At 32.1% G+C, this 12,632-nt stretch overlaps 1 protein-coding gene across 1 annotated transcript; it reads left to right on the top strand.

Annotated features, from left to right (window-relative positions):
* Window positions 1-6,506: 6,506 nt before the first annotated feature.
* On the top strand, window positions 6,507-12,126 carry LOC129322244 (pollen receptor-like kinase 1). Its single transcript, XM_054968461.1, is given in 4 exon segments — window positions 6,507-7,293; window positions 10,571-11,017; window positions 11,020-11,184; window positions 11,257-12,126. Coding segments are annotated over 4 exon segments (1,866 nt in total). The 5' UTR covers window positions 6,507-6,638; the 3' UTR covers window positions 11,856-12,126.
* The last annotated feature ends 506 nt before the right edge of the window (window positions 12,127-12,632 follow it).

The following is a 12,632-nucleotide window of genomic DNA, read 5'->3' as shown; positions in this document are numbered from 1 at the left end:
TTTTGGTTAATTAATCCTTTTTGTCACTTAATTATTTTTTTAGTTTACATTTTATTTTTCTTGACACAAAGCCCCTTTCATAATTTAGGACTCATGTATTGCATAATAGAATTTAGATTGCATTTTCTCACTTGCATTTTAGTGCAAAAATCTATCATTTAATTTTATATTTTTTGTTAGTAATTTAAACATTTAAAAACCTTAAGATAACCCAAAATTGTTCCTTCAGAAGACCTAGGGTTGGCTTATATTATATTAAGTCAAGTTTAGTTTAATTGAGTGTCGACACCACTAATACAATCATCATAATCCATTTCTTCTTCTATTGCTTTCTTCCATTTATCCTTAGCATGTCCTAACAAAGCTTCATTTATAGAACGTGGTTCATCATCATCTTAAGGAGTTACCATCTGTGCTTTACCTTCAATTTGAAAGCATCTTTTGGATATACTCTCTCTATTACTTCTCTGAAGTGGGGTCTCTTACAAATTTTGATTCTTTTTGGGTCTTTTGGCAGACATTTAAAAGCTCTCACTTAGATCAGGCCTAGCTATTTGTTCTATATTATATTGCTCTCGTGTCTTATAAAGAGATATAGTTCAGTCAACTTCTCCTCTACTAAAAAACTCATTTTCTAAAAGTGTGGTATTTCTAGATTCAATTTCAATTATAGTTCTATCATCATTTTCACCAATGAAAACATAACCCTTTTATTAGTTAGAGTTTCTTATAAAGATACATTTCTACCTTCTTAGACCTAATTTTCTATATTTGTGGGAAACATTATGGACATATGCAGCTAACTCTCATGATTTTAGGATATTTAAATCCGGTTTGCATTTTGTCCATAACTCATAGGGTGTGGAAGTGACTGATTTTGAGAGCACATGATTAAGGATGAAAGCTGCAGTTAGCAAAGCATCCCCTCAATATAAGATTAAAAGATTTGCTCATGCCATCATTAACCTAACCATGTTTAGAAGAGTTCTATTTCTTCTTTTAGCAACTCCATTCTGTTGTGGAGTGCTAAGAATAGTTAGTTATTTAGTTATTCCTTTTTCTTCGTAGAGTTCTTTAAATTGATCAGATAAGTATTCACATCCTCGGTCATTTTGCAACTCTTTAATTTTATTATTCATTTAATTTTCAACCTCATTCATATATCATCTAAAGCACTTAAGAGCTTTATAATTTTATGATATCAAATAGATATGACCAAAACATGAAAAATTATCAATAGAGGTAATAAAATACCAAGCTTCATGTTTTCCCCTTACACTGATAACACCACATATATCAAAATGCATTAATTGTAATGGATTTTTAGCCTTAACATCTTTATCGAAAGTTTTTTTTTATTGTTTTACCAATTAGACAATTTTCAAATAAGGATATTTTCATATTTGTAATTGGACCTAACATTTCTTTTTTAGTAGTTTAATCATTCTATTTTGATTAATGTATCCTAGTCTAGCATGCCAGATATTCATATCAATATCATTAGAAGATGTGGTAAAGCAATCATGAAAATAAAATTTGTTAACAATATTCATAATAAATAACTCTTTGGAAAGAAAAGCACAATTATAAAAGGTTGAATTATATATAATGTCAGCAACCTTATCATAAAGATTAATAAAAAACTCAAATTTTAAGAGACAAGTAATAGAAATTAAGTTTCATCAGATGTCTGATGCATGTAAAACATCATGGAGAATTAAGGTTTTGTTGCCTCACAAGATCAACTTGTAGGTTCTAATACCTTTCATCGTAATTGCCACATTATTGCCAATGTAAAGCCATTTGCTTTGGTTAGACAATCGACGGTACTCTATGAAGGATCCACAATCCTTGCGTACATGATCTATGGAGCTTGAGTCTACAATCAAAGAAGAAGAAACAATTTTTGTTAGAAAAATATTACTAGAAATATAAGCAAAATATGAATTCACATAATTCACAAGTACCTGATCGCGTCTACTTTGTTCAAGATAATCCTTTGCAAAATAGCCCATCTTCTGATAAGCAAAACATTTGACCTTTTTTTAGGTTAAATATGTTTTTGCCACCTTTCTTTCCTTTCTTCTTAAAAGGTTATTTGTCATTCTTTACCTTAGGGTCACTTTTGTTACCCTTCTTTTGTTGCTTCTTTCCCCTCTTAAGTTTAGTATTTGAAGGACCACCTTTCTTGACAAAGGTAAGCTTGTCCAGATGACTTGTAAGCCTCCAAATGCTCATCCTTTAGTTCCAGGTGCTTAGCCACATCATTAAAGTTAATGATGTTTTCATTGTAAGTTAGGTTAACCTTTATATGCTCTTCTGGTTAGGAGCGATCTAATTATAGCCTGCACCTTTTGTTCATAAGACGAATTATGCCTGCTTCTTTGAGCTTATAGATCAAGTTGGCCATCTCCCTAAGGTGCTATCACATAAGAGTATTTAACTTTAGTTTGTAAGTGTCAAACTTAATTGTCAGCCTTCTCAGTTTGGTGGTTGAGTATTCACATGGCCTAAGCTACGAAATGCTTTTTAAATTTTCACATCAAATCATCCATCATAGCACTTGAAAGTTTTATTCGTGTGACATTATTCTTTCATTTCCACACTGCATATGCCTCTTGATCTATCTTATATTGAGTCGAGTTTCCTACCTCAGACTCAGCCATGGTTGCAGTTAATGGCTTAACAACATCCTGCTCTTTCAAAATATATGACACCTTATAGTGTCACATGTTTTGATTGTCCCTGTTTAACTTGTCACTTTTGTTTAGTTCAGCGATGATGTTTTTTGTTGCCATTCTTAATTCCGATACAAAACTATCTCACATTAATAATTTTCTATATTAAACCAAGAATAAAATACTTATGAGACATTATGTCTTATATTTATATTATTCTTTATTAGAGTGATAACAATACTATTAGGTTAATAATCAAGAGGCTACATTTGTATCTTCCATCACATTGATTCTAATAAAATCGCTGTTATCTATAAAAAATTTTATAAATATTTTTATAATAATTATACTTGCTCTTAAACGACTCATCACTTAAGAGCTTCCATTCAAACGAAGAATATATAAAGCAATAAAACTCAATCATCATAAAAAAAATTAACATGCTTTATTTATCATAAATCAAAAGGTCTTAAAACAACATAACATGACAAAACACACATTTTGGAAAAATAAAAAGATACATAACAATTTTCAAGGTACCAACCTAAAAAGACAATATTCAATATATCTTTATACTTTCTTTGCACTCTCATCCTCTATATGGCTTTATTCCATAGAGGATTTCTTGAGTATGACTTGTTTTGCTTGTTACATTGCATAAGTTCTTTCCCAAGTTGTTTGAAAAATTTCCCCACAATTAGGGCTTCTTCTTCTTTAGTTATAAAGCTTGAATATTTTCTTATGATTGGGGAGATGTCATCTGACTTTTTAATTCTTTTAGCATCTTTCTTAGCTATGTTTGTTTTATCACTGAAGGTATGAAAGGTTGTTCCACATTTTTATCTTTGTCTTGATTCTCATCACCTTTTGATTCATATTTTGGTCATGACATCATAAGTACCTCTTTGGGCCATTCTGGCACATCTTTGATATTGATGTTAGGATTTTCTTTAAGATTAGAATCTTCGCTTTGATATTTATACTCTCCCTCCTCCTCGAAGGTTTTCGGGTCTGAATCCTCACTAAGAGGCTCATAATCTAGCTCATTTAGACATTCAATGCTAACAAAATAATTTTTTGAGTTATCGTTGTTGTTAGAAGCCTTTTGGCTTATATTTTCTTAAAAGAAAAAAGGAACTACATTTTTAGGAATTTTTTAAATGATTAAACTTATTAAATAGCTTAAAAATAAATTCCAATTTTGTCATAAATATAAGCACATATCATATCAAAATGAAGATATTAAATTTAAGAATTTTTTAAAATAAATTGCATGTCAATTAGATGTCTCACGCACCTCGAGAAGTTTACTAGAAAAAATTCTAAAAAATAAAAATTTCAAACAATGCCCACTCTCAAAGGTGGCGTGTACATGTCATGTGTTGCCTTCCCGTACTCTAGTGATGACACGAGCTAGTCCACAATGATCTATGCACTATTAACTTTCGAGTGGGACCCTGTACATGGTTATATGGCCTTCCAATCATGTGTACCTTTTTTAATAATATAAAATGGTCTTTTTTAATTCAATTTTTTTTAAAAAATTAATTTGAACTGGTTCAGGTTGCCTATACTTGAATTGAAACCATACCTATAAACCCCTTCTTTCTTTTTCCTATTTTTTTGAAAAATAGTTCTTCCATTATCCAAATTTCTTTGTTTTTTTTATTAGATCTAGGCTTGCTAGCCCAAAACCTTAAAATTTTTTACATAGAACAATATGTCATCATCATTAACCTCTAGCCAAGTTAGTTTGACCCGATATCTTCGGCGAGTTGGCTTAGTCGGACCTGAATCTTTTAGAGGCCATATCTCCCCTATCCAATATCCATTTTACACGTTCTTAGTGTCATTTTTTTAAAACTCTACACATTTATGCCATCCATTTACCCTAAAAACCCATTTTCAAACATACATTTTTTTGGTTTGTTTACGATTGATGTTTTCAGCACTAAAACTCTCACATACAATTTATGGATAACATGCAAAGCCTCATATAACATATATACACTACCAAGAAAGCAAGAAAGATCTTATGACAAAAATATGCATGAAAAATAGATAGAGGAAGTCATGACGTGTATTGAATAAAAAAAAAAGAGAAAACGGATTTATATGTATATATGGACTAAGAAGATCATCATGTTCTCTTCAAGCATAGGGAACACAGCCTAGGAACAAGCATAGCTCTAATACCAATATGAAAAAAATGGAGGAGGAAAGCATACCTTAATAAGTAGAGTTGCACCGATATAGGAATGTATACGGGAACAAAGCCACGACAGTACTTAGTTCGAGAACATAACAAATTCACTTTGAGAAAGGAAGGGAAAAGGAACACACACACATAAAGAAGTCCAAAGAGATCTTTGTCTTGCATAAACACACACTGGCTAAAATAAAACCTCCCACTTTAGGAGGCAGTTACGAACATGTGTGTTATAACCATTCCCACTCTAATTCAAAATAGAAGGGAGAAAATTACATCTTATACCCCAAAGCCTATTACTTATTGAAACCCAGATCTTTCTAATATTATGATAAAATCCTTACTCTGATTGGGCTTTCTTTTTAGGCTTCGATCACCTAAAGGGGATAACCCAACAAGAACCTTTGTTACGCAAAATTTATTTCATATGAAAGCAGTATGAATTTTCAAGATATAGTGTTGAAATTTGAAATTCTACTTATAAAAAATCCACTTTTCAACTTTGCTTACTATTTTGATCATATCTTTTCAAAATAAATTAACTTTTGAATGTCTTGTTGCATTTAAAACTAGACTTAAAAGATCTTTCAAATGATAGGTAATTTTTTGAAAATTGAGTTGAGTTGATAAATATGGCATTTGAAAGTTCTCATCTATTCTGATTCATGTTGAAAAATGTTGTTGAAATATCGATGTTTGCCTATGGTACATTATTGTATGGGTTGTCTTTGAAATGTTAAAATTATCTTGGTTTTATACTTTGCATTGATGTTTAGATACCACACATTGATACATCGAGTCTTGAGCATTGAAACATTGAATATAATTCGTTACATGTTGGGTACTTTTTTTCATACATCAATGTTTCAAACCTATATATCAATTTTTTTATACAACGCCTGTATATCAATGTTCACAATGCTCTATTTTCTAGTTTAACTTTTGATCTAATACTTGAATTAATGTTTTGAATTCTAATTCTATTAATTTTCTATTAATTCTGTTTCTTTTACAAGTCACACACCATGAATTCACAAGTGCCACTCTCATTTTCACAAGTCAATCACAAGTTTAGGTAGGAAGGACAAGGTCTTTAGGTGTAATTTGAAAAACTTGAGGCCCCTATTTGTGTTAACTATTATTCCTTGGCCCAGACAAGATGCATAGTTATAAATGGCATTTGTGCATGCCGCATAGATGCTCTAATATATCTTATTTAAAAACATGAATTTGTATCTTGTCATGATGATGTCATCTATAACAATTAAATAGAAACAAAGTTGGATGAAACAACAAGTGTGAAACTTATAAAAACATTAATTAGGATCTTAGTGGGTTTAGTAAGATAATGACGAAGTGTGGATTTAGTAAGATAGTAATTAGTGGCATAAGTGTAGAAAAAGAAGGAAATTTCTTGACATTAAAGTAGTGTGCTTTCAAAAATAGGAAAATCACGTGGCATGATGCAAGGTATATAGGTCTTCAAAGGTTGGGCGGATTTGTCTCACGTTGAAGGAGAAAAGAAAAAAGAGACTTGGTCAACATGGTTCGGAATTCTACTGGCCTCCTTCCTATTCTTAGCTGCTCCTCGTCTTCCTCCTCCTGGTGCTCGAATCTTATCAAAATTCCTTTACACTCTATCTAAGGCCTTTTCACCCCCTGTAGCACTTGTGTATTGCAAATCAGGCCCTTTCTTGAGGTTGAGGGTGTGCACGCTGCTCCTTAGGGCGTGTGTGTGCCAACCCTTAACAATGGCACTTCATTATCCTTGGTTGTCGATCGTTCTATTCCTTCTTCTTGCATATGTTGTTCCCTCTTCCTCACAAGATTCCGTCTCAAAAGGGCTCCTCAAGTTTAGAGACTCCTTAGAGAACAACAATGCACTATCCACTTGGAATCAATCCTCCCCTCCTTGTGCTGGTGGCAAAGCCAATTGGGTCGGCCTTCTCTGTGTTGATGGCAAAGTTTGGGGCTTGAAACTTGAGAAAATGGGGCTCAAGGGGGTCATCAATGTGGAATCCCTTAGGGGCCTCCCGGATCTCCGAACTATAAGCTTAATGGGAAACGATTTTGATTCCACTTGGCCTGAATTCCATAAGCTTGTTGCTCTCAAGACGCTTTACCTTTCCAATAACAAGTTTTCAGGTGTCATTCCTGATGATGCCTTTCAACGTATGGTGTGGCTTAAAAAAATTCATTTGTCAAACAATCAGTTTACAGGTCTTTTCCCGACCTCATTGTCTTTATTGTCCAAGCTTAGGGAGTTAAGGCTTGAGAACAACAAGTTCCAAGGCCCCATCCCCGAATTTAATCAACCCACCTTGAGCTCCTTTAACGTAGCTAACAATCAGTTGGAGGGTGCAATTCCAACTAGCCTCAATAAGATGCCTGCCTCTTCTTTTTCTGGTAAGACACTTTACTTTCATTTTTTTCAAATATATCAATTTGTCTTCTATATTATGAGGGGTGAGTTAATCATATAGCTACTGTTGATTTAGCTGTATGATTCTATCAATCCATCTATACATGTTTGAATGTAGATATCAACCTTGCTTTTCTACACCTTGCAAGAGAGGGTTGTTTACGGTTTCTTTTCTTTAATTTTTCTTTTTCCCCCAAAGACAAGAAAATTTATTTCTCCAATATCATACTTGCTCATTTTTTTTAACAATAATTTCCTTTTCTTCAGGAATAATATTTGCAACCTTAGTGACTAATCTAAAGGGGGCTTGTAGGGGCAGTGGCCCCCATATTTCAAAAATTTCTTTAAAAATTAGTAAGTTTTTATTGATGATAAATGCTGAAATCACTTTTAGCCCCTCAATTTTAAAGAGATTTCAGTTATAAACCCCCATATAAGGATTTCTAGATTCGTCCTTATGCGCACTCCCTGCTAAGCCATATGCATTTTCTCCCTCTCATTCATGTTGTCTTTAACGGGCAAATGTAATTTTGTTTTAAATTTTAAATTTTCATTTCAAACATAATTACTTGAGCTGTAATACAAGTACTTGTTTTTTTTTTCTTAATACGTGTTGTGTTTTTTTTTTAATACGTGTTGTAATGTATTTAAGGAATCATACCTAAATAGCATATATAGTTTTGGAAATACTCTTATAAAAACATGGGGTTAAATAAGATTTTTTTTCCCAAATGGAAAGTATATTGAGAAAAATTCAGAAGAAGAAACTATCAAAGCCGTACTTACTATAATGAGAAATCAGGTAGTTGAGTTTTATTATAATTAAACCTTAATTGTCATTACTTCTAAGACACGTTTACGCGTCATATAAATGTTAAGAAGAATCATATATATAAAAATACAAAAGTAGAAAATGTAATTAAGCATTTCAAATAACTAAAATATATTTATTTTATTTGAAATTTAATTAGTTACGAAAGTGTCAAATCAAAATACTTTCATTAATTGTCAATGTATTTGAGCAAATAAATATTTTATTTAAAACAAATACAGCTAAACTTGTTTAAAGAAAAAATATTTTAAATTAATTTCTCTAGAAAAGGAAAAAATATCTCTGCGAATTAGTGTGCCTTTAGTATAGATATCTTTTAAGAAAAATTTTTGCATGGACCCATTACACTACATCATTTATAAACTATCTAATAAAAATATTAAATGACATATAGTTGTAAATATAAATGGATTATGCTGTTGATGATGATAGACAGAAAATGAAAGAAACTAAAGAGACACGTTATTTCAAAATAAAAAATGACTAGAAATAATCACATAAGACTGTATCTTTGGTTGACATTGTGTAATTTTATTAAATAGTTTATGAATAACGTAATGTATTGAATTCATGTAAATATTTTTTTTTATGTATAGTTTTTCCCTCTCAAATGTGCATGTGGAAGAACAGGAAAATAAAAGAAAGACATTTATTTCTTGAATGGAGTGGACTGGTCAAGGATGATCTCTCAACCTATCGTTCACTATCCTAAACCTACTTTGTTATTTTTAACTACTTAATTGAGAGGTTAAAAATAAAGTAATTTGAAATAAATAACAGTTTGATAGTTGCCCCTTATTCTCCTCCGCTAGTCCCCACTCAATGTTATTATTTAATTTTTATTGTTTGATTAATATTTTAATTGTTTATTATCCAGTAGAAAGTATTTTAGATAGTGCTAAAAAGTAATATATATTTTAAACAATTTTTAGTTATTAATTACCTTTGCAATCTTTTATTTGATAATGACACACAAGTTATAAAAAATAATGAATAAAATTTACGCAATGAAGATAATCTTCATCATTATTTTGGAAGATGTTTTTACCAACTTATCAAGTAAGATGAAAAAAACTAAAAGAAAAACAATTTATTCCTTATCTTCCATATAAATTAGTACAATAGTTTAAAACTGAAAAAACGTAGTTATAGCACATTCCTTTCCATTCATTTTATATCCTAATCAATAGTCAAATGACATCATTTTTTCTGTGTTATATAATTCTTAAACAAAAACATTATATTTTATAAATGTGTGTGGGAGCATGTGTTTTTTTTTTTCCTTTTTTTGGTAGGATCCAAAGAATATTTACTTTAGCGCATATAGCTTAAAAACAATCCTCCAACTTCTGGTTAAAAAATAAAATAAAATAAAATCCTCAAGCTTGATTTCTTAGGTGGAATACACAAATGATAGCCAACCATATTTGTTGGTGGGAAATAGGCAGGTTATTATAATCAAATCAGTCCAAGGTAAATGTGATCTGCGAGGGGAAAAAAAAGGAAGGATAAATGAGAGTAGTAACCAGATTTAAAAAATTCGAGTTAGTGTTTGAATAGATGAATTTAAATTTTAAATTTAAAATCTATATATTTAAATTTTTTATTTATATAGTAAATAAAATCCATTCTGATAAGGATGACTTGTTCGCATGTTTGAATAATATTAAAAGAGGATGATTGAAATGTGAAATGATTAAAATAGATTAGGCTTCAAAATTCTAAAGAAACTATAATAATATTTTAAAGGTTGTATTCATATTTAATCTAAATTTTATGTATCCTAGTAATAGGCTTGATGCAAATCCAAATTTCAATCCAAGCATGACACCGGTTTAAGAGTGATTATTGTCGAAATTGAATTTGCTCGGATAAATAGTGCATATATTTTTCTTTGTTTATTTAAATTTAAGTATTTAAACTATGATTTTTATTTTAATTTCAAAAGAAATAGAATAAAAGATAGACACATTTTTTTGTATTACATCGAGGCCAAGTAATGAGTTCTATTATTTTAACTTGTGAATGATGAAAATGACATTGATAAAAACTATCCCTTATTATTATTATTGATGCTTTATTTTTATGTATCATAAACTTGTAAATTAATATTACATTATCCAAACTCCTGATTAAAGACGTTAATTCAGGTAAAAAAAAAAAAGAAAGAACTCCAAAGACATGAAGGCTTGCATTATATGTATAAATTTAGAGGAAATCCAATTAAAAAATATCCCCATCCGTAATGTTCATTTTCCCTAAGGATTTGGTACTAATTAATTATGGGCAAAAAATGAGGTAGTAAAAACATGTATCGTGACGTTGTTTACTAGGCAAAAATGATGAATTAAAATAGTTAAACTATCAAATTTACTGTATGGTAGTGATGAATTAAAATTTGTGAGACTGCATGTGGCAAAATTGATCAGGTAATGAAGAGCTATGTGGAGCCCCATTGGATCCATGCAAATCGTCCAACTCAAGGCAAGGCGCCTCAGTGGGGAGTATTGTGGTGGTAGCTATAGTTGTAGGAGTGGCAGTGATTGTGATAATAGGAGTAATGTTGATGGTTCTCGGAAGAAAAGACAAAGCAAAAGGGACAGTGGAGAATCCAACAACATCAAGCTCACAAAAAGTAGGAAGCAAGGAAGTAGACGATGGGAGTAGTCATCACTCAGTATCATCACAAGCCTCTACTAGGTCAGGCAAAAGAGCAGCGGATAACTTGAAGCTGACGTTTGTGAGAGACGACAAGGAGAGGTTTGATTTACAAGAATTGTTGAAAGCATCAGCAGAGGTATTAGGGAGTGGGTGCTTCAGTTCTTCCTATAAAGCTGCTTTGTCGAATGGTGCAATGATTGTTGTGAAGAGATTTAAGCAATGAACAACGTAGGAAGGGATGAGTTCCACGAGCACATGAGAAGGATCGGAAGGCTATCACATCCTAACTTGCTCCCTCTTGTGGCTTATTATTACCGAAAGGAGGAAAAGCTTTTAGTTACTGACTATGTCAAGCATGGCAGCTTAGCCGTTCGCCTCCATGGTATGTTTGCGCATGTGTGTGGATATGTGTGTGGGTTTGTGTTGTTATTGTATGATTTCTTTGTTCGATCAGGACACCAAGGGCTAGGGCAACCATGCCTAGATTGGCCGACAAGGTTAAAGATTGTGAAGGGCATAGCAAAAGGTCTAGAATATTTGTACAAGGAGATGCCAAGCCTAATAGCACCCCATGGCCATCTAAAATCCTCAAACGTGCTTCTCGGGGAATCCTTCGAGCCCCTGTTGAATGACTATGGCTTAGTCCCTGTTATAAACCAAGAGCTTGCTCAGGACACCATGGTGATCTACAAATCTCCAGAGTATCTCCAAAATGGGAGGGTCACTAAGAAGACTGATGTATGGAGTCTTGGAATACTGATTCTTGAGCTTATAACTGGCAAGTTCCCTTCTAGTTTTCTACAACAAGGCAAAGGAAGCGAGGTGGGCCTAGCCAACTGGGTGCATTCCGTAGTCCCAGAAGAGTGGAATAGTGAGGTGTTTGACAAAGAAATGGGTGACACCTCCGCTAGTCAAGCCCAGATGGCCAAACTCTTGAAGATTGCTTTGGATTGTTGTGAAGGGGACGTCGACAAGAGATTAGATCTCAAAGAAGCCATTGAGAAAATTCATTCAATCAAGGAGGCCAATCGTGATGACAAACAACTAAACTAGTCTTCTCTTGGTTGGTGAACCCTACAACATTTAGGAAGCCTTCAAAGGGGTGGGTCGTTGTTTGGTCGAAATCGAACTCTCCTCTTGCTTCAACTTCTTCCCTTTGATTTTTCCATTGTAAACCATGTGGGAGAAATTAAATTTCTGGGGTTTAGCCCACCCACTGAGGAATTAATTCCTAACATATAGGTTCGATGTTTTCATTTTTTTTAAGAAAGAAAATTATAAAAAGGACAAAAACTGATTGTCTTCTTTAATTTGTTTCGAGTCATATCTCTTTTGCTATTGGTTTCATTTTTCAATGACAAGTCTAAAATCTACATGATGTAAAGTTATTAAACTAATTGAATGCTTTTGTGAATTTACAATGCAAACTTTATAATGCGCAACTCACTAATACTAACTCTATTGATGATCCTCATTTTCTAAATTATTAGCAAGATGTTGCATTATGCAAGTGTACATGCTGTGATAAGTAATAAAGTGTGAGTAGAGTATCATTTTCACGGAGATTTGTTTAAAACCAACGGTCAAACAACAGATTTAGCGAATTTAATCAAGTTGAACCAAATACAATTAGATGAAGATGATTTTACAAACTAAATTAACATTAAAAAAATAAAGTAGAAAGAATGATTTAAGACTTTTTGAAATTTTAGTAATTAGGTTTTATGATTGTTTATCCTCCTTTATACTTCAAGAATTCTCAATCAACCCCCAATATATTTTGCTTTTAATGATGAATTATGTTAGTCAAGGATATGAAATTACCCACAA

The sequence above is a fragment of the Prosopis cineraria genome, unplaced genomic scaffold (genome assembly GCF_029017545.1).
Source record: "Prosopis cineraria cultivar Desert tree isolate PC_DT_omini unplaced genomic scaffold, ASM2901754v1 PC1, whole genome shotgun sequence".
In the NCBI taxonomy this organism is placed as follows: domain Eukaryota; kingdom Viridiplantae; phylum Streptophyta; class Magnoliopsida; order Fabales; family Fabaceae; genus Prosopis; species Prosopis cineraria.
Note: the sequence above shows the minus strand (reverse complement) of the source record. Positions and strands in the feature narration are given on the sequence as shown.